The 22,596-nt window shown below is 38.7% G+C and overlaps 2 protein-coding genes across 2 annotated transcripts; one reads left to right on the forward strand and one right to left on the reverse strand.

Moving 5' to 3' along the window:
- Positions 1-833: 833 nt before the first annotated feature.
- On the forward strand, positions 834-8,799 carry LOC144643230 (tetratricopeptide repeat protein 33-like). The gene is made up of 5 exons (XM_078502428.1): positions 834-1,060; positions 1,550-1,631; positions 3,509-3,640; positions 5,955-6,005; positions 7,207-8,799. Exons 1-5 carry the CDS (start codon positions 834-836, stop codon positions 7,405-7,407), a joined length of 693 nt encoding a protein of 230 aa, XP_078358554.1. The 3' UTR covers positions 7,408-8,799.
- Positions 8,678-22,041, reverse strand: LOC144643197 (alpha-adducin-like). Its single transcript, XM_078502380.1, has 8 exons — positions 21,490-22,041; positions 20,919-21,149; positions 18,544-18,594; positions 17,972-18,064; positions 17,354-17,452; positions 13,031-13,201; positions 11,951-12,271; positions 8,678-10,936 (listed from the first exon to the last, which is right to left on the reverse strand). Exons 1-8 carry the CDS (start codon positions 21,925-21,927, stop codon positions 10,568-10,570), a joined length of 1,773 nt encoding a protein of 590 aa, XP_078358506.1. The 5' UTR covers positions 21,928-22,041; the 3' UTR covers positions 8,678-10,567.
- Positions 22,042-22,596: the final 555 nt, after the last annotated feature.

Below are 22,596 nucleotides of genomic sequence, written 5' to 3' on the forward strand. Positions count from 1 at the left end.
AACCATATATTTGCCATTTCTGTATGGCTTCAAAATTAAAATTTTCATTCTTGATCTTCTTTTAAAACAAAATGTTTACTATTTAACTTATAATCCAGTAATCGCAACAGGCAAAAGGAAATGCGGAGGAATGGTTCATTGTTTGGGGAGCTTATGTTCAGCGGCCGCTTCAGCCACGCCCAGTACAGCGGAACCGCATCTTATGAAGTACCGCGGCCTGCTAATGAAAAGAGGGATAAACAATGTCCGTTTTTATACTATAGACGTGTTACCCGTCTAGACGAGCTTCTTTTCGTCTTGAAAGACAGATAACGAAAGGAAGCTCGTCTAGACGCGTAACGCGTCTTGTGCCCCGGCGTCTTTATACTAGAGACGCGTAACCAGACGAACAACGATTTTTTTTGCGAAGCTCGTCCAGACGGGTAACACGTCTTTAGTATAAAAACGGCCAATTTGTGAAATGACGTCGCCTTTATAAATTTTTTGTTCATATAACGAGCGTTCCGATTGGCCTTGTAGTCGGTTCGCGTGAGGATAGGCTATATAAATACGGCTGGGCCGGGCGTACCTTTTATTTTGCACTTGTTGTCTTTATTGAGTTTTAGAAAAGAAAAAGAAAATGGCGCACCTGTTTTAAAAAGCTTGCTGCAAACACTCGAGAAAGTTTGGGAGAATTTGATGGTAATAACTTGAGTAAATCCGGAAAAAATGAAACCTCGAAACTGTTTTCGTTAGGAGAACGGCGGCAAATTTTTGCGATGGACAACATGACGTATAAATCCGGTTGCGTTTGGATACGCTGGCCAGCTGATACTGCTTTCTCATAAATAAAGATGGCGACCAGTTTTGGCTGGAAGAGAAAATTACCTCAAAATGTAGCTCGCAAAAGGGCTGCTGTATTTGATGAAAGCAATCAGAAACCCGATGAAAGTGAAGATGAACCGTTTGAATTGGACTGGCGAGTTCTTTTAGTTAAAAGAGGAGCCCTGAGCATCGAAGACAAGGTTGTTAAAAGCAAGAGACTTGAGGACGAAGGAGTTTCTCTCGCTGAACAACAAAGGTAGAATTCCTTTGAAATCTTTTGTTAGTTGAACAGTAAAAGTTCTCTATTAAGTCCCCTTCTCTTTTAAGCCCCCCTCTCTACCAGGTACCCCTGGTCAGAAAGTTTAATACCCCCCGGCTAATTTATTAAGCCCCTCCACCCTTCCCTAGATGGTAAATCATGGCAATTTATAGCAAGGAAACAAGGCAAATTTACTTTATTTATCGACTGCATTTACTTGTCATTGTTGCTATTTTTTGAAAATGTGTTATCAAACAGCAATAAAACATGAAAAAGTCTGATTTATTTCTTTAAAGTGCAGCCTGACTGACATTAAATATAATATATAAAGCCCCCTTAAAACTACCCCCTTCAAAAGGCCACAAAGAATATTTTTTGGGGCGGAGGGAAGGGGGGGGGGTACTTAATAGGGCTTTTATTGTATTCTCTGTATTTCCCATCTGCCTGTACAACTAAAGAATTTAAATCTCTTTGTAATGCCTACAGGTACTGGGAGGCAATCACAAGGTGGAATGAGGCAATATCTTTGACACCAAATAATGAGAAGCTTTATGAAATGAAATCACAGGTATACAAAAAAATTAATAATACCTGCACCTCAGGTCACATATTTTGGTCCCTTGTTCCCCCCTGGGGTGGGGGGACACTCCCCCAAAATCCCTATATGTCATTTTGTGCCACTCGATGGGGTTGTGATTTTGGGACTCTTGGTCTAGAACAAAGTACCGTAGAATTCCGGTTATAAGCCCTGGGCTTATACAACTTCGTAAGAGGTTTTGGGTGGGCTTATAAGTGGAGGGGCTTATATTCGGGAGGGCTTATAAGTGGAATGAAAAAATCGTTTCGAAAAGAGCCACGGGAGTGTTGATCGAAATACCTTTTTTAAGTTAAAAATGCATAATAAAGCAACATTTAGCCCTGTTCAGTGCTGTCATCCGGTAGAGGGGGGCTTATATCCGGGGGGGCTTATAATCAGATGTATTTTTTTGTTTCGAGATAGATGGGCCTATAACCGGGGGGGGGGGGGGGCTTATAACCGGAATTTTACGGTATCTACAGTGCTCGACACTAACGCTAGTACACTAGCCCAGGACAAGTAAAATTTCATGCTTGGCTAGTAAAAGTACTTTCCTACTAGCCCATAGACTAGTAAATTCGTGGAAAAATAAATCAACTACAACTCTATAACTTGGGAAGTTTTTCTCCCAGAAACCTTCATCAGGATCTAGTTTCCATAGCTTGAGTAATTTAAACCAGAGCGCTTGCGACCCACATCGCATACGGATTTATATCGTACGATCAACTCGCAAACCTGACGCCATCTTGGAAAAGACCCTCTGTCCTCGCTTCCATGACACCCAAAAGGGACCTGGGAGAGAGCCATAATAAGTCGGCCATCTTGGGGTTTTCGCGCGAGCGACCGCGCGAGCATGATTTCAAGCTTTTGTAACACTTTACCTACAAGAAAACCGCCTTCAAGGGCCGATAATCGTGAGCCAGATTTACATTGTTCACCAGAGGACCACACACAGCATGAAGAGAAAAAGAAGTGTGATCCACGGTCAAGAAATTCTTAACCGAGTTGGATGATAGCATCGTTGCTGCGTCTCAGTGAAGGAAAGATGTACTTGTGTGGACTCAAACAAATATAGTGCTAAGAGATTAGCTGATTCAAAGTTGGCTGTTTTTATTTTTTTTTTTAGAGGGGGGGGGGGGTGGGGCTAGTGACTTGTCCTTGTGGGCTAGTGATTATTTGTACCTACTAGCCAATTGCCTAGTATCCAAAAAAGTTAGTCTCGAGCACTGATCTATTTTAGGGATTTTTCCTAGAAATAGGGTATAATATTTCGAATGCATGAAAGTTTCAAATTTTCAGCAGCCATTTGAAATAATTATTATTCATAGAGAGTTTGCTTAACAAAATATGTTAACAAACAAACTGTTGCACCCCGTTTTGTAGGCAGTAGCCTACCGTTTAATAGATTGACCTATTTCTTATGCCCTTGATTTAATTACAAATTAGATAATTTAGGATAAAAAAGTAAACTTAACAAAGGAGAGGAAAAAGTATGAATTAGTTAGTACTGAGCAAAATAAAACTGGTAAAGCGCTTTTTTAAAATGTTTTCCAGTGGGCATGTTAAATATAGATAGAGGAAGGTCATTCCAATAGTAGCATCCAATAACAGTGTGGCAAAATTTCCTTATATTTATTCTGCCAAAACCGGGATTTTTACTGTTGTAAGGTGCACGTTGAGTAACATAGTTCTTCTTAAAAAATTAATAATGTCGATGTGACATCTGTAAAAGGACATCCTTGGGTTGTCTTGGTGTTAAGGATTACAGTATCTTAAGAAAAAAGGTACATAGTATAGACTGAGGTGTCAAGTTATCAACAGATCGTCCATTATAATAATTTCTTTAACTGCATTATTTTATCATCTAGACACTACTGGAGCTACATGAGTTATTTCCTGCTATACAAGCAGCAGAACAAGCTGTTTCACTGAATCCCCGTTGGTATGTTGCTCATCAAACCCTTGGACGTGCACAGATGGGGTATGGTGATGTTGAAATGGCAAGTATTTCTTCTTAGTTTTTGTTTTAAACACAAAAACAGAGAATTGACACAAAAGTAAATACCTAGCCTGTGTACATTGAGGGGAGGGGTGGATGTACATGAAACAAAAGAGATTTAAATGATCAATAAACAGTTAATGCTTAATATATCTGTACACTATACAGTCCTTAAAAATGCAATGTATCAAAGTTACATTAAAATTTAATTTAACCATACTTATCCATTATTACTAGAAAGAACAGGATCTAACAACTCTTACATCCCAACAGAGTGGAAACTTTAATTCAACCTTAACCCCCCGCACCTCTGTTTTAACTCAAATTGTCTCGACTGATACATCCTACTCTCCTATTTTTCTGCTATTTTGTTTAGTTATTTAATTTTGATTTTTGTTTTTGCCTTGTGGCGGACGTGACTGCTTTGCAGTCTATTGGTCCCTTATGCTTACAACACACCCCTTTCCCAATACCTACACACATTTTCCATCCCCTTTATATGTACCCGCTGATCTCAGTGGTGGCTTGGGAACCCATTCATTTGTGGATCCCATACTATAACACCTTTAAAGCCACAAAGGTTGCTAGTGAATCTACTGTTTTTATCATTTTTTTTTTACACAGCAAAAGTGATTACATCATTAGCCTGTGTACATTGAGGGGAGGGGTGGATGTACATGGGCTAAAACTAATAGTGATAGGTTCAAGGGATTCACCTTCCAGTAACGGTTGTTTGTCAACTGGAAGTCAGTAGAGAAAAATAATCCACCACAGCAAATTGTGAATTTGTCCATGCATGCAGCTGTAAATTGAAATGGAATGTACTCATACAAACTATTACTAAAGAAAGGTCAAATTAGCTTCCTGCCCACATTTTTAGGGCTGTACCTTATGAGAGGGGGGGGGGGGAGGGGAAAACTAAAAACTAAAAATCTAAGAAAACTGAAGAAAAAAAAGAAAAACTAAACTAAAAAAACCCAGTTGCCTTGGCCAGGAAAACTTGCCCCCGCAGACAAAAAATGTAGTGACCTCCTAATACGCGCGGGGATGACCAGCTTGTATAACAAACGATTGCAAGAGATCGCAATTTTCATGTTTAAAGTGAAACATAGATTACTGCCTAGCAACGTAGTAGAGCTTTTTCCTAGATCACCCTCGAGCTATTGCTTAAGGAACTCAGACTTTTACGTACCAAGAGTAAGAACTGTCAAGTACAGGAAACATTCCCTTCGTTTCCTTGGGCCATTGATGTGGTCGAAATTAGACAATAGGGACAAAAACGAAACGTCCTTGCAGCGATTCAAGGCGAACATCAGGGGAAGGGACCTCAGTGGACTTGTCGGAGGAGACACATGCACACGAGCAATGAGCCGAAAGCACCCTATTAGTATTAACTATAGGTTCGATATTCGGTATTTTAAAGTAGTATTGTAGGAATTAGATGTAAATACAAAAGGTGTTGGAAAATGTAGTATAATTTAATGTAAATAAACCAGAATCGTTTTTTATACATAATATTATATTTTAATTTAAACAGTGTCCCCGATTAGTAAGCTTAAGGCTAGCTAGAAGACCAGACACTTAAATAAAGTTCTTCTTCTTATTATTATTATTATTATTATTGGTCCCTTATGCTTACAACACACCCCTTTCCCAATACCTACACACATTTTCCATCCTCTTTATATGTACCCGCTGATCTCAGTGGTGGCTTGGGAACCCATTCATTTGTGGATCCCATACTATAACACCTTTAAAGCCACAAAGGTTGCTAGTGAATCTACTGTTTTTATCATTTTTTTTTACACAACAAAAGTGATTAGCCTGTGTACATTGAGAGGAGGGGGTGGATGTACATGGGCTAAAATTAATAGTGATAGGTTCAAGGGATTCACCTTCCAGTAACAGTTGTTTGTCAACTGGAAGTCAGTAGAGGTAAATAAACCGCCACAGCAAATTGTGAATTTGTCCATGCATGCAGCTGTAAATGAAATGGAAAGTACTCATACAAACTATCACTAAAGAAAGGTCAAATTAGCTTCCTGCCCACATTTTTAGGGCGGTACCTTACGAGGGGGGGGGGGGGGCAGTTGCCCATGCCAGGAAAACTAAAAACTAAAAATCTAAGAAAACTGAAGAAAAAAAAGAAAAACTAAACTAAAAAAACCCAGTTGCCTCGGCCAGGAAAACTTGCCCCCGCAGACAAAAAATTCTACGTACAGCCATGATTTTACTTTTCTTATGTTGGTGAGTAGTTAGTTGGACAATCAAAAATTATTATTTTGATCTCCTTTCATCATTTTCTGTTTTGTTAGGGTGTGAAAAGTTTCTCAAGAGCTGTCCTGTTACAACCTGATGATTTGGAGGTAAGAAAATTTCGATGAGTGAAAAAGGAGTTTGTCATATGGTGAAACACGACTCTTTTGTGGTGAACACAGTGAAATAATTTTGTACTCGTGATGTTGGTTTACAAGGTGTGATGTGAGAGGCATGTGGAAAGCTAGTAAATCCAGAAACAGAACCTGAAGTTTTAGTATTGTTACTCACTCTATCTTAGAAAACACTATTGTCTCCAATTGCCACTTTATTCCAAGCCTACATAGCCGTACCCACCCTCCAGAGGAAAAACGTTTTCCTGGGGGGCTGGGTATGGCTACGCTAGGCTACTTTAATTTATTCCCAAATAATGAATTGAAGGGACAAATTATTCCAGTCTAAGGCCCGGGGGGGGGGGGGGACTCCCATATTAAATGGACGGGGATGCTCGTCGGAAATTTTGAAATGAACCCCTAAAAGAGACCAATCTGGGCGTGTCTCAAGCTATTTTAGACCCCTAAAAGATACCAACATTCTGAAAAAAGAACTTGTGTTTGTAATTTTTTATCGTGTGTAACCCTAAACGAGACCCTGAAGGCTAACAATATTGCCATTTTCCCCCAAACACCCTAAATGAGACCCTAAGTCCGAAATTTACACCCTAAGCGAGACGACGAGCATCCCCGTTCCTTTCATATGGGAGTCCCCCCCTGGGTCTAAGGATACAAAGTGACATCGCTCAGCACTTCTTTGGGCATAGCTGAAGCAGGAACTTAAAAGCTCGATTTTGCAGCGAAAGAGGTGAAATTTTAGAATGCTTGTTTCTGCATGATAGAGACGTGAAACCCACAAAAACCCAGTATCCCAAATAAACACTATAAACTTGGTTTAGGAAGGTAATAAAAGCTAATAGCAAATTATTTTTGCCATTAGAATGATGTTGCAGTTGCACTGGCAAAAATGATTTTGCTCCGTGAGTGAAAATGATTTTGCTTGAATAAAAATAATGATTTGTTTTGAGTAAAAATGATTTGTTTTGAGTAAAAAACGGTTGACTGTTGTGGGCCACTGAGCTCACGACTCTGGAGTCTGCAGGTGTTGTTTGGGTGTCACAGAATGCTTTTCTGTTTGTCAAATTCAAAAAACAGCTACACATAGAAAAGATACTTTTTGGTGGCCTGATGGTAAATCTTAACCCCATTTTAAACTTTATATTACAATAAATATTAATTTTTGTAAATTTTACTACAGATGTGGACTGAAGACTTGAAGTGGGCGTGGAAACTGAGAGACCAAAAACGGAAACAGGATAAAGAAGATCAGAACTGCCAGTCTGCCCAAGAAAGCAGGGAACTACTGGAATTATATGCTGCTGATCTAGAACATGAAAATGATATAGAAGCACCAATTCTCAAAAACAATAAGAATGAGCCTGCAAAAGATGTCACATGATGACAATGATAATGATGCAATAATTTTTTTCCTGGAGTAATAGTTACTGATTACAAGTACATTTTGTGTACTGCAAGTTGCAAGCTGTCTTGTGGGCAGTTATAATCAGGTCACAAAGACCTGTCTCACTTATAATCAGGTCACAAGCTTGGTGTAGGATCTGACATCGTCACAATTTGAAATCAGGAAACAAGCTTAGCGCACAACCTTTCATCAGTCACTAGGAAGCTTGTCACATGTTATCTGGTCTTGAGCTTGGTACAAGACTTGTTGCACTTGTTATTGGGTCACTAGCCTGCATGGAAGTCAGAATGGGAAGGAGAAGCCATGTAATTTCAGCAGAAGCACAAGGAGAGAGAGAAAGTGCAAGTCCCCTAATAAAGCACCCTCAATAAAAATTAATTACCAATACCCCTTACATCTGTGGCATGGTTGCCAGATATCGGTTCTCAAAATTTCCTGACGTTTCCCCAATAAAAATAAAACTTTCCTGACCAAATAAAAAAGTCAGATATAGTACTGGCCTCATGCCTCCCCTTCAAAAAAAGCATTGCTGACATCACAGTAACCCAAGCCTACAATGGTTCTAAATCAGCAGCATTATAACAATTTTCCCTGACTTTTCTTCAAAATGTCAATTTTCCCTGGCTCAAAATAAATTCCCCGACTTTTTCCAGACCTTCAAGATTTTTTTCCTGACCATTTCATGACCTGTAGCAGCCCTCTGTAGGTAATAAATTTTTTGTTACTTGGTACAGAATCAGCCATGTTTGGACTGGAAGGAGAGGTTGTTCAGTCTGCCAAAGTAATTTCACTTGCACCACCTACAGTAGTATTATATAACCAGAATGGGCAAAAGGGCAATATTGCCAGGGCCATCATTCTTGGGCAATCAACAGTAACTTGCATTGGAAGCTCTAGTCCTAAATCGTTCAGCAAAGAAGCCAGAAACCCTCTGACTTTCAGCCTGTTCATTTTCTGCAAAGAGAAGCAATTGAATGCTAATCAACAGGCAGCTCGAAGCTATGAGGCCTTCCAAGAGGGTTTCTGATGTCGCTTTCTTGCTCGTTTGCAACCCACTTCTTGCCTATTTGGCGAGGGAAACATTGTTGCTGTTGCAACAGTGCTAGTTTCTATCAGCTGTCAGTGCTCTGGAACAAGATTGTCGCTCCATTTTTAGCTATTTTGGAGCAATGTCGCCTGTCGCCAAAACCCCTTAGAAGGCCTTGGCTAAAATGGTAACATGAACTCAATAAAATAATAACAAAAATGACCTTTTATGACATTCTTTTTATTCATTGAGTAAAACCATTACATTATTTAATTTTATTTTCATAGTCTCTGCGCCGACATAAAATAAAATTCCTAGGCTAAAATCTGCAGTAAAAAGTGTGTCGTACTTACTCTCAAACAGATGTTGAATACACAAGTCTTGTTTTCGAGAGCAAATCAGTAAAATAATAGAGCTAACTACATGCTAAGATACACTTCTTGGTGTTGCTTCGGTGTTTCAAGATTAATTGAAATAATATTTGTATAACTATTAATAATTTGCTAAAGGGGGGCTACTAAAATTCACATTTTCGACTGATAACAATGCTATTTGGTGGTAGTGCTATATTGACTTTTTAGCAAATGTTGCCAATAAGGACAACACAAACACGAAAAAAAAATCAATTAATCTTGCACTGAAGCTGTTCTGCATTTATACACAACACACTGTGAAAACAAGTACATACTAACAGTAAAAATCAGATACTTTCCTTTGCTCAAAAGAAATACACATATTGCATTTCTTGTACTGGTAGTTGTTGATCATGCAAAAAAATATAGAAAAAAAAAAACACTATTTGAACTCAGGTAAAGAAAAAAATAGTCATTAACTACATGTAGAATGCCCTCTTGGTATCATGGTGTTAACCTTTGAGTACCTGCGCAAAATGAGTGTGGCAATTAAACTTAAAACTTATAAGTGTGACAACTGAAAATAGAACTTAACACTTCATGCCAAGCTGTTTGATTTTTTAATTTTTTTCAAAATGGAAATTTCAAACAATTGTCACACTTGCAAACAGTAAGGTCAAAATAATGTAAGCTTGATCTAACCAAGTTTTAATAATCAAATGAAATAAATGGAATAGTTAGCTATCGTAACAACCAATTATTTGTCCTGAGGATTAAGGCTCTTTTCAGCAAGCAAGAAAATGGCAAATTTTCATGTTACGTTTATTAACCCAATTTTTGGTGCAAATAGCGTTACAAGTTATACATTATACCCTTGTTAAGGTCTTGCTTAGAGCACTAACTGGATTTCAGTACCAGCCTGTTTCCTCATTAACTTAAAAACCCACTAACAATGAGCTCAATGTTAGGCATGTTACATACCAATAACCCTTTCAGTCCCAAAGTTCAAATATCAAATTCTCCTTACACATCACCACACATTTCTCTTGGTGAACGTTTTGAGAATTAGATGGTGTATCAAGATAATAATCTCTTTGCTGTCATAATAATTTTCTTTGTTTTCATCACTTGTCACTTTGACAGTGTATTTGTATCGTAAGGATAGAATAGTTTTGGATCACATTTGGGATTTTAAGGGTTCAGAATTTTCGTTTTGTTTGCTCATGCAACTTTAAGGATAAAAATCATTCAAGACAAAAATAACTTACACTAAAATAAAGTTCAATAATGTTAAAAACTCTAAATCACATTTAACGCCTACAGACAAACAATTGTAATTAACACAAAATATCACTTTAACTGACGAGACACTTAGATCGAGAAAGGTTTTTGGTTCACACAAATAAAGTTTAATTGGCTACTACAGTCTGTATGATTACATCTAAACCATGCATTCTTAAAGAGAAAATAAAATTTGCGTGGTTTCTTTTTCTTTCCTTTCTGCTTTTCATGTAACATTTTTGTTTACTAACTCTCTTTTTAGGCGCACATCACTAACACATAAAGCTAGGCTTTTAATTTTCATCCCATGTCAGGGGTTAACAACCCCTTAATAAGATTTTCAACTTTTATACATTTCAAAACAAGCAGATTTGTTTGTTAGGGTTACGTAATATTCCAACTGGTTGATTTGCACTGTAAGTCAATGCCAAATAAAACTTGACCCTCACCATGCCTGGATCACTCAGAAGGGGCACTACTCTGCCTTTTCTGCACTAGCCTTTTCTCCCTCGTTCTGGTACTTAGTAGGTCGTTCACCCTTCTTGCTGAACTTCTTCACCAAAGCATCTTTAAAGCTCTTCTTCTTCTTCACTTTAGTACCCTTCTTCTTTGTCGGGCTCTCTGGCTCTGGAGAATCAGCATTGGGAGCCAACAGCTCCCCATCTGCACCATCCTCGTCAACATCCTCTGTGCTCTTTTCGTCGCCTGCCTCACCATTCACTTCTGTTGTGACCACAACTCTCTTCTCTTTTGTCTCATCACCATTGATCCCTTTCTCAACATGAACTGTTTCAGTGATCACCACTTTAGATGACTTGACGATCACCTCTTTGTTCTCAGGCATCTGATGAAAGAGAAGAATCCAATTACATTATGAATCTCAGAATGACTGCAGGGTGCAGGGTTCTCATTAGAAGACGGGACCAGGGTCACAGAACCAGGATACACAAGAGTCAGTACTTGGCTACTTTCAAATGGAACATAAAGAAATTTGCTGCATCGTGTTCCTTTTTGCCCAACTACTTTCCTTTTGGTGCCTTCCTACTTTAAAACTTAATGAAACCCCTGAGGGTGCCCGAAGGCACTCATAAAAGAATCTTGGGTGCCCAACTCTTAAAAGCCTTCATGATAGCAAAGTTATACAAGTTGATTAAAAAGACAAAAGTAAGTCGCCTGTGACACCCTGGCTCTACTAAGGCACAGCTCTGAGTGCAGTGTTCTCCCAAGGTATTTAAGGCCAGGCGGGCCGCCTAGCTTGATTCACAGGAAAATTTTTGCCGCCTGGCTTAAAATTGAAGATTAAATACAACGTAACCTTAAATTGAAATCTGAATCTGAGGATTCCTATTAAGAAAATAAGAGATCGCTTAATGAAGTTGATGAAACTGAATGGTTTTTATTTTTACTGAGTTTTCTCGCCATTAATACGATTATAAAAGTGATTCACCCTCGCATTAATATGTTCAAACCTGTGATGCATTTTGTTGGATGGCAGCTATCTTTATTAAATTGTCACAGGAACACAACAAAACTTCAAAGTGTCATACCCAGGAAACTAAACGAAATTCCCGTGTTTGTGGAAAGAATGGTGAACTCAGTTGACTTGGGTTGCTCGGAACAGAAACAAAAAGCTTCTCAAAGCCTGACGGAAAGAAAATAAGTTCATTTCTTACTCTGGAAAAGAGACAGAAAAGTAATAGTAACGTGGGGGAACAAGTTCCGCAAATCAGGTTTTGACATTTGAAAATCACAGTCAGAATACCACCTGGCCTTCCCAAAATCCTAGGGAGAAGACTGGAGTGATACTACACACTAAAATGTCTAATAAGGATGTATTATCCCACATTTTGGTCTTTACCTGTTCCAAGTCTTTGTCGACCCTCTCCGGTACAAGATCCTTTATCGTAACAGGTTCATCACTTTCCAACTCAACTTTCTCCTTGTCCTTCTTGTATTCTGTTGACTTGACTGGGGTGTTCAGCCATTTCACACGGTTTCTGTATGTGTTTGCACGGCCTGTGGAATGTGCTCTTCTGACGGGTGTTCGTTCAATCTCTGGTGTGTAGAACATCTTTGCACGAGTGGATGACACTGTTGAAGGAGTCGTGACTTCCCTCTCGGGAGGCTTTTCACCATGGAACACTTCTGGATTTCTGTATACGTAACCTGTCTTGTAGCCCTGTAAATAACAAACCAGACCAACAGCCAACAATTTAATTATTAAAGTGACGGCATCACTAGTACTCTTATCCATGCACATTCTCCTTGGCTTTAAGTCACATTTCTCTACACCTGCGCTTGAATTTACCCCAAACACTCATCGCACCTCAAAGTTTTCAACAACATGAGTGCCTGACACTGTTTATATGCATGGATGGAAACTCTGAAGCTTGTAGTGCAAATTTGGTCCTCTGTTAACTTGTACATGAACTGAATGTCACAGTCTCATATTTTGTCAAGCTTTTGGCAAAACAAAGTGTTCAATGCATACAGTCACTTACTTTATTTATGAAACCATTACTTGAATGTGCATGCCATGTGGTAAACTAGACTTAACATGTTTGGGTCACTGATGAAAAGGTTCCTTGTGGAAAGCAGAGCGCACACATAATCCACAAGATATAGTGTACAAGTCTATCTTATCAGCCAAATAGGAGGGCCCTGCTGGAAGAATAATGCCACCCTATGTCTTGACAGTAAGAGCCTCACTGCACTTGATCCATACAGAAAAGACCAAGGGCCTGTATTCTTTATGTATGGTCCCAGGCAAGTCCATGAAAAATAGCTGTTGAAATTTTACCCAGCCCAAGTGCCCTGATTGGTTGATTTTAGTGGTTTGTCCTTGTGACTGTCTTAGTCATGTAATAATGTACTGTACTGTCAATACAGGTTTCACTGTACAACAAAAACAAGATAAACGTGTGACCTTTGAACTTACCATAGAATCCAGTAAACGCATCCATGCTTCAAACTCCATCTCCCCTCTCTTCCATTTCATTTCACCGGAATTCACCCCGCCACCACCTTCTTGAACTGTCTCATTGACTTGATCTCTTGCAAAATCTTCACACTTAATCAGATTGTCAACTCCAGCACCAACAGCCTTCACCTGTCGATACAGCAATTTATTATATTTTTATAAAACAATTGAGCGTCAGTTTATGTTATGATTGGTCAATTCATGGTCTTTACAGTTCTGTCTGAAAGTACTGGTGTTAGTTGCCATAGGCGTACTGTGACACATGTAACACATAGGGGTGTAACGATACATCGAACTATAGATGCATCGCGATTGGGAGTGTTCCGATAGCGATGCATTGATCGCAAATTCAACTATCAATAACAATCGCGATAGACTTGTTAATTATCGATAGTTACGATAGTTTTTCAAATGGTGTTCTGTAGTACTTTTCCTTGAATGAAAAATGCCTCTCTTGTTCTCTGCCATCCTTTCTTGGCTTTCTGTTCATTGTTTCAGAATCCGTACTGTTTTACAAGCCATAAAAGCAAACTTCATGGACGTCGCTCGTCTCTGGGACCTTATCTGCGTTCAAAATGGTGGTTCGAATATTAACTCCACCCCCCTCTTAGAGAAAGAAATGATTACAATGCTACAAAGTCACTAATTAAAATACTATCGCAATAGTGTCACTACTATCACAATAGTATTGCAATAGTAATTTGACTATCGTAATACTATTGCAATAGGCAAAATGACCCCAATAGTCACCCCTAGTAACACACAAGTAAATATTGTATGTGACCTCACACGGGAAAACGTACACTAGCGCTTATTCGTTAAACGGCAGAAAACGGACGGATAAAAAACGTACAGTAAACGCTTTTTTAAAGCGTTAAACGGCGACATGAAGCATTACAAACGGTAAACGAAACGCTAAGAACGGAAAGCTAAAAGCGTTTAACGATGAGGTTAAACTTGCGAACGCTTAACTCGAAGCGTTTAACGATAAAGTAAAATTTGCGAACGATTAGCTCGTAGCGTTTAACGATGAAGCAAAATTTGCGAACGGCAGACAAAAACGGTTAAATAAACAGAAAAACTTAAACAATGAAGCTAATAGAACCACAACAACAACAAACTTCAAAATTAAATGGTGATGTTTAATAGGCCATAAAACTTATGGTAAGCTTATGTTTTATCAACTCCGAGCCCTTTAATACAAGCATTCGCGAAAATCACTCATTGTCGTAAAACTAAACTAAGAAATACTTACCCAACGGTAAGCTTCATCTGGACTCAGTCTGGGAAACTAAACAACTGAATGCAGACATGCATCTTCGTCTAAAAAAGTTTTCTAGCGGCAACAACTCCAACTTTTTTATCCTTTCCAGAACAAATCCAGCTACATTCACATTTCCGTCTCTCAAATTATTAAATGTAAATGAGGAAACATGAACATCCTTCTAAAAAGAAGATTTATAACTGTAGAAGAAAGAAGTTAGAGAGAAATATACGGCCGCTTCCCTGACAAAACATGTCTCGAGCGAACGACTGTCACGTGGAATTTGTCGGCGTATATATACCGTAAAGTTCCATGTATAAGCCGCACCTTTTTCCTTAAAATCTTAGTCAAAAATCGGGGGTGCGGCTTATCTACGGAAACATCTATGGTTGGAGTTCCCAAAGGCCTAATTAATATTCATAAAAAATTTTTCAAGACACCACTGAATAAACATATAACAACCTGAAAACTTTGTTGTCGTTCACTGCCTTTTCTTTCCTCTGCAAAGTGTTTGCAGTGACGCCTGCCGGTCACTTCAACGCTTGCCTTTCCGCCGCGTCCGAGAATTACCAACATAATCGCAAGTACTCACGAGGCAAAAAATGCCTGACTGCTTCGCTTTTTTATTGACCTTCACAGCAATTGAATCTTTTCGATTATCAAACTCCTATTCTGCATGAAGTTTTTATACTGTTGCGGGTAGCAGTCTCCAAGAATCTTGAAAACGTGGTTTCTTTATACGAGAGTCTACGAGGGCCAAACCAAAGGAAAATGCCGCCATGTTTGTTTTGTGATGCCCAGACTCCTCTCCACATTTCAAGCTTGGTTACTAAGCATTCATTCGCGTACGAATTTCACAGCTGATTTCATCGAGTGTTTAGACGTGAATTTCTTGAAAAAATGACATAAAGAGAGCATCTCAAGTTTAAGATATTGTGAATTCAAACTAAAAAGAAGGTATGACAAGTGAAATTTTGCTTTCATAAGACTTAATTCATATTGAACATTGCAACAACTGCCGTGTCAGTGTTTTGAAACCGTGCTTGTTTGTCCTTGTTTGTTTACCAATAGAACTTCACTTGAACTTCAAACTTTTTTGTCTGTATTTTTTTTTCTCGAAATTTGAGCTTCCAAATCGGGGGTGCGGCTTATCTACGGGTGCGGCTTATACACGGAACTTTACGGTAGTCGTCCTTTGTACCGTCGAGAACATTCGAAGTCCTGCTTGTCTTGAACGATTTTCTCACAATCTCTTCCATAATTTCTGCCCAAGACTATTTCTGCTGCCTCACCTTAATCTTTTGCAGAATCAACGCTTTCGTGACTCAATCAACGCTTTCAGTGAGCTGACTAGACTTTCGTTTCACTTGTTTTGGCGACGTCAGAAACTGACCAATCAGAAGCGATTGTTCCCACGACTCAGAGTAAACATTGCAACACGATCTGCTGATAGAAATCGGCTGCGTGAAATTTTAGTTCAAAACCAGTTCAAAAACCGAAAACTTATAATACAGTTGTCTTCTAAAAAACACACAGGAGCGTTTGATCGGATTCAGGATACGTTTTTCGTTTTGATGACATTTTAAGCTCACCACAGTTCAAGTGGGTCGCTTGATTTGTTCGCTGGCGGCTTCATCCGGAATTCACCGATTCCGTATTCTGTTGTTCTGAACTTGAAGATTTTTAGTTGTTTGAAAAAACGACTAGATTTTGATGATGATCGATTACCGCTTAATTCTACGGAAGAACGTGTGATTGTTTGAGATAGGATTCTGAACTCAGGTAAATATTTATTCGTAAGTATCGTTTTGACTACAATAATATAATATGCTTCCAGCATGTAAACGCCGATCCATTAAATTCGTATTCTATTTGTGATTTGTTGTTGTTTTCAATGAGAGAAATGCGATGTAATAAAGATTTGCTGCGCTTGGATAAAGTTTGAACAGAATATTGGGTCTCGACTTGTACTTGTAGCCGAGTATGTAGGGTATTTTTCGTTAGACTCTACAGGGTTTGATAGCCAAAAGTTTAGCGTTTGGGCCTATAGCCTAATAAATACGGACAGTGCTTGCCGTTTTAAGGTTTAAAAAAACGTTGCTAAAAAATTTTGAACGGAAATGACTTGCCGTTTAACGAAAAGGTCTTGCCGAGGGAACGGATGCTAAAATTTTCGAACGGTTGAAGTTTGCCGTTTAGCGGATAGAAAACTTTTCTGAACGGTTTCGTTAACCGCTCGAACGGTCTTACTTTACCGTTAAACTCTTTGGCATACGCTTAAAACGGTTTTCATGAAGCATTTAAACGGATAAAAAACAGAGAACGAACGGTTTGTTCCGCTTAACGTTTGAGGCTTAGTGTACGTTTTCCCGTGTGAGGTCACGTATGTGTCTTTAGTTGATTTGAAGTAGAACTTTGTTAAATGACAGTATTTCCTTCATAGGGGTATTACTTTTAGAAATTTACAGACCTGAAGTGCCCTAAATTTAATCTTAACTTTGAAAATTGATGCAGCGCACTTGTGGTGGAATGTTATTTTTAGAATTTCATGATAGCTGTTGCTGTGGGAAGCCCACCTCAAACTGGGGATTGCAAATGCCCAGCATAGCACCTCCTGTCAAATCAGCAAACACCATTTACAAGAAGTACCTTCTTGCAATAACTTATTAGCCTTCAAGCAGGCTCTCCGCTGGGAAGGAAAGAAGGAAAGCCGAAAAGGGAAGGAGAGCCTGCCTATAACGCTTCACTTGATGCTGCATCCAAATTTTTTACTCAAATGCTGATTGTTGGAGATTTATTAACTCACTGTATGACCTGTTCTTAGCAAACACAACACCTAAACCATGCCTAGTGTTAACAAGCCATGTACTGACTCATTACAGTTTGTGTTGATTGCCCAAAATTTGACAACTCAGACAGCTCGAAGGGGCGTGGGAGCATCTGTGCAAGCTCTCCTTCCTTTCATCCAGTATCCCCGGTCCCTGCTAATAACTTATAAATGGAAACATATATTTTACCTGGAATGAACAAGCCTTTACAGCACTGTGTGCCAAAGCCAATGCTTCTTCTATGGTCTCTCCACAAATGACAATACCATGATTCCTCAGGATCATAACCTAAGAGAAAGAGAGTTTTTTTAAAAAGAAAAATTGTAGCGCCTGTTTGAAATATAAACAAAACAATTTAAGATGGCTTTTAATTGCATACAAGTAAACATTTTTGAACGTGTGCGAAGTGCCTTAATCTGTAAAACAGAAATGCTGTGTTCCTAAACCAGGTTGTTTACCATTTAATCATAAAACCAGGAAATTTCAGTTGGAAAGTAAATGTATCAGTAATTTCCTGAAAATCCATTCAGAAATTACGTTTTACGTTCATTATGGTTGGTACAAGCCACTGGAAAATGTACCATTTGTTCATTTCTCTGATAATTTTCTAGTCTCCCATCAAGGGTGAAGAAAAAACAGAAACTAATTTAACTTATAAATGGTAAGCACCATCTCTTTTGGTCAATTTGCTGTTTTTTGGAAAACCACTCATCAACCAATCTATTCTGCCAAATCGCAAACACCTTAGTTAAGCACAAAGCCCAAGAATTTTTCAGTAGCTAATAAGCGACAATTATTCAGGCATACCTTGCTTTCTTCACCCAAATCCTTCACTATTGACTCTTTTTCTTCTTCATTAGTGAAAATGCCTCTAAAATCATGGTAGGATATTTCACCCAACTATAAACAAGACAATGGTCATGAAACAGCAAATACACTGAAGCAACAACAACTTCAAATTTGACAATGACTACAACTATTTAAATTCTAGCAAAACAATGTTACTACTTGGAATTGAGTTGAAATTTCCAATTCTGACAGGCAACATGTGATTAATTTTCAGTGCCCTAGTAGTGAAAGTAATTGCACTGGTCTAGGGTTCGTGTTGTACTGTTCCTTCGAGACGATCCGGATCAGGATCAGTGATCCGAGATCACTTGGATCACGATGCACAAAAGGAACAGGCGAATCCTTACCCAAAGCGGAATGGCCGGTTACTCTTAATGCACCATGATCTGAGTGATATTGGATCACTGATTCTGAATCAGATCATCTCAAAGAAACGCACGCTTAGTATATTCCATCTAGGGGAAGTTGCTACCTAAGCTAACTAAATCATCACACAACTGTCAGTGGAATAAAACACAACAAAGACTTACAGCAAGTGCTTCAATAGATATTGGTAGAAGTCCACACTTCATTGCTGATACCTGGAAACAACATTAAAGAACAAAACATTTAAAACCTACTGGAACACTTCTGCAACAATGTCAAACATGTCAATTCATTTTACAGGTTCACATAGGCATTGGGAAAGCAAGTATTCAAATCCTCTGCCCTCTGGAAATTTCAGTTAAGTTTTATTAAAACATTTATTTTTGGCTTTAAGAACTCCACCCTGTAGGGATTTCCAATGACCTTCTGTGGTGGTGGGTACTGTTCTTTTCTGGAACCGCACATTATGATCCAAGTTAGATATATGCAATTTCAAATTGTTGTCCTAGCGACTTGCTTACTATGGCCTAAATATTTTATTAATGACTTTACACTTTCACTAGCCTTAGGCTAAGGAGTGCCTTATTTTGTTACAGTTGTCACAAATTGGCTGTACAGAAATTGGAGCTTATAAATTGGCCTTCAGAAATTGTGGCTATAAGAAATACATGTATTGAATACAGCTGGGGTATTAAGAAAATTATGCAAAACGCATAATTCAAGACCAGTGACAAGGAATGGAATACAACACGTGAACGGTGACATTTTAATAGGGGAAGAGAGCATAACAATTTCTTCGAGATCCAACAAGTCTTACATTTAGAAATAAGGGTATATACTATTTACTTATGACACTAAATATATTCAAACTGATCAAATTGTTTTCACGCTCTACTTTAAAAACGCTCTACTTTAAAAACAGATGATTCTCATTTCTAAAAGTATACAGTTGACATGACCTACTTTTTCAGAAGTAAAACTTCTAAAAAATAATAATTAAAACATAAATATACATGCATGTTTGCAGGCATATGGTACAAAACAATTGTCAGTATAAAAACAAACAGGAAGTAATTTCCACTGGAACTAACTTACTCAAGTTAAATTACTACACTGTTACTAGTTTAATCAAACAAATGTGTGCTTTTCTTGCAACCTACACAAGAAGTTTGAAGACTTAGCAAGTAAACAAACCTCTGAAAATGAGGCCTGCTTTGTACATAGACAATTTGTCAACTAAAACAACCAGGCATAATAACTTTCAATTTAAAATCATTTACACCAAAACAAGTGTCAAATTAAAGGATGAAAAAGCACTTTGGGAAAGTTCCAGAATATTAACCATCTGACCACCTTACAAATGAGAGAAAACTCTAGAAATAACGCCAAATTTCTTCAACAGCAACAAAAGAGCTTCTAGTTAACTAAATGTTACATTTTTACAAGCACAGAATTGAGAAAACAAGCGTGTGTTTGAATGTCCGGGCTTTGCCCACCCTGCGATCAATGTGGATGTTTAATTTATAGTATTTTCCAAAACCATTCATGAATAGAAGATTTATTCAAATCGAGAAACCCAGGTCTAGTCTGAGCAGGTGCTAAACGGTAAACAAGAGGGATTAAGCTAAAAAGAATACTCGAAACTTGACCATCCATAGACTGTGCTTTACCCATTACGGGGCATACCGTGAAATATCACATAAAGAATTCGGAACGGTAACGAGCAAGTTTTCGTGTTACATTTCGTTATCAATATAATCAACCACAGAATGCCTTCGACAAGGCCTCGATTCAACTGCATTCTTTGTGATCATTAAAATTTCATTTTTATTAAGCTAACTCAACATTTGATTCCTCACTTTTCGTTCTGCCGGACACGAGAGATATCGTTCCGACAGAGAATTTTTCGTATGTTTTTTGTTGTTTTCGAACCGACGAAATCCAACCCAAAATGCGACCGTAATATGATGACAACGAAATGTACTATGTTCGTGCGTCCGTTTGCCAAGCTTCCAAACCATCACTGTTTTGGGTTTTGCCACACAGCATCGTCCATATAAAACGATTGAGAAAACCATAATATGCTGGTAAATTGTTTTCGATGAGAGACCATTTGATTTGGGCGGTCATAAGGTTTTCTTGAATACGGGAATTACAGTAATGCTGATAAACTTAGACTATATAACACCAGCAAATTTGCGACGCGCGTTCGAATAAAAAACGCGGTCGTCGCCATTTTCGAACCTGTACAAATAGTAGACCCCTGCCGCTGAAATGACAAAAAGTCACGCGAAATAGAAAGCTAACTTTGCTTTAGTCTTTTACGGAAACTTCAACACGACTGACAAAATGAACAACGCTAATTTTACTCACGAGGATATCATCAAAGTCGAGAGCAAAAATATGCAGCGCATACCTACATGACGTATCAAAATCAAGACTAGTTTGTCGAAAAATATAAACGCACATCAAACAATGCAAACGCCACAAAGGCTGCAGGTAGCAAAACTGGTTTTCTACAGTGTAGTTTAAGACTTACAGCCACTATTTCATCTTGGTGTAGATGGATAATAGCTCTGGCATCTTTCCTAGCTCCGTGGATCGCAGAATGGAGCAGAATACCAGCTCTGTTCACGCCGAGATTGGTACTGCCTTGATCAACGACGCTTCCATCAGGATTAATTTTTAGCAGACTAGAGGCGGTCACTTCGCTGTACAACAGTCCAAAGGGATGAATCAAGAAGCTTTCTTGGTCCGTCGACGGGCGAATCTAGCAAAAATGAAATCGACATTGATTGTCAGTTACAATTAATTTTAGTAGTAGCGCGACTGCTCTGCACGACAAAACAACCTCGATCTACAACTGCAAAAATGACTTTACTACGTACGTATCAGCAACAGAACAAATTCATCATATTCCACAGCGTTGGAAGACTTCCGAAATTTTAAGTATAAGGAATTAAAGGGTTTATTCAAGGTAGTCACGTACGCTTTTCCAGCCATTGAAAACAAACTATTGTGACAGAGCATTCGCGCGCGAGACAAATAACACACAAAATAAATATTCGAGTTCGGTTACACTGAAACAGAGAAATCTTACTAGTACTCACAGTTATGAAACTGTAAAGGCCACTATTCCATCCAAAGAGATCAACAAGGCGGTATGTGGCGGCTAATTTACAGCGCAATAACCTCTCTTGCTTGGAATAATTCAAGGTATCGGATCCTCTGATGTCTGCTATTGGAGAAACAGCGGCAGACATACCACCTCCATAGTACGTACTGGAGGGAATCAGAAAATCTTGATACGTACGAACGCCTTCTCCGCTGGTTTTAGGACCATTCTGAACGTAGTTCTGGACAAGATCTTCCAGTTCATCGCGAAGAACTTTGTCATTCAGAACAAGAGAGACACGCTGTCGAAGCTTCAGACCACGGACGTCGCGAACAACATCTTCTGGCCTTCGCACCGCTCTGCCTCTCGTAGGGGCGCTAAATCTTCTCGCTTTGCCCTCGATGAGCGGTTTGTTAGCCTTCCCTGTCGACATGTTGGCAAATTCGGCTTAGGTTGTCAGGCCAAACCGAGAAAGAAGCGTTTTCTGAATGGCGATCACACCTTCGTAAAACGCCCAAAGCACGCGCAGAAAAGTCGGGAATATTCACTGCTCATGCGTTACGCTCGAAAAGGAGAAAGTAAACTTGTTTTCATTGGCTAGAAAAAGGTCACGTGGCCATGATCATTGATCGCGCGCAAGGAAAATTTCAAAACGCGCACGAAAATTGTGATATTTTGAATTGATGTTTGCCGAAAAAAATGCGCTTGTGGGTATAATGCGATCAGGTACTCAATATATTTCAAACTGACTCGAAGGAGCTTGTAAACTTCAAAGCAATTTAATGTCATCAAATACTACAAACGTGGAAAAAAATTTGGAACGAAAGTAGAGCTACAAATTGCAAGATTTTATCCAGATGTGTGCGCTAGGGTCAAAACATGAGAATTACTTTCTGAATTTTACCTATGCAGCAAAATTGAGACTGGTAATTGTTTTTCGTGCCAGAAATAGGCTTATCTCCTTGTTTTATATTTCGTGCGTCTTCTAAACCAAGGCGGACGTTCACATTTCCGAAAAAAAGAAATTATTAACCATTTATCAGTCACGAAAAGTCGAGAAAAGAAATTTCTATCTCGAATTTTCAGGTTTTATTAATTCGGC

The sequence above is a fragment of the Oculina patagonica genome, chromosome 2 (genome assembly GCF_052425735.1).
Source record: "Oculina patagonica isolate OP01 chromosome 2, crgOcupat, whole genome shotgun sequence".
Lineage (NCBI taxonomy): Eukaryota > Metazoa > Cnidaria > Anthozoa > Scleractinia > Oculinidae > Oculina > Oculina patagonica.

What these genes read in the sequence shown, in the direction of transcription:
- LOC144643230 (XM_078502428.1), top strand. Translation starts at nt 834, where the DNA reads ATGGCGACCAGTTTTGGCTGGAAGAGAAAATTACCTCAAAATGTAGCT. An exon ending in TTTATGAAATGAAATCACAG is followed by an intron (nt 1,632 to 3,508) that starts GTATACAAAAAA and finishes TTTATCATCTAG; the next exon opens with ACACTACTGGAGCTACATGA. An exon ending in GGTATGGTGATGTTGAAATG is followed by an intron (nt 3,641 to 5,954) that starts GCAAGTATTTCT and finishes CTGTTTTGTTAG; the next exon opens with GGTGTGAAAAGTTTCTCAAG.
- LOC144643197 (XM_078502380.1), bottom strand. Translation starts at nt 21,927, where the DNA reads ATGTCGACAGGGAAGGCTAACAAACCGCTCATCGAGGGCAAAGCGAGA. An exon ending in GCCTTTACAGTTTCATAACT is followed by an intron (nt 21,150 to 21,489) that starts GTGAGTACTAGT and finishes CATTTTTGCTAG; the next exon opens with ATTCGCCCGTCGACGGACCA. An exon ending in ATTTGGGTGAAGAAAGCAAG is followed by an intron (nt 17,453 to 17,971) that starts GTATGCCTGAAT and finishes TCTTTCTCTTAG; the next exon opens with GTTATGATCCTGAGGAATCA.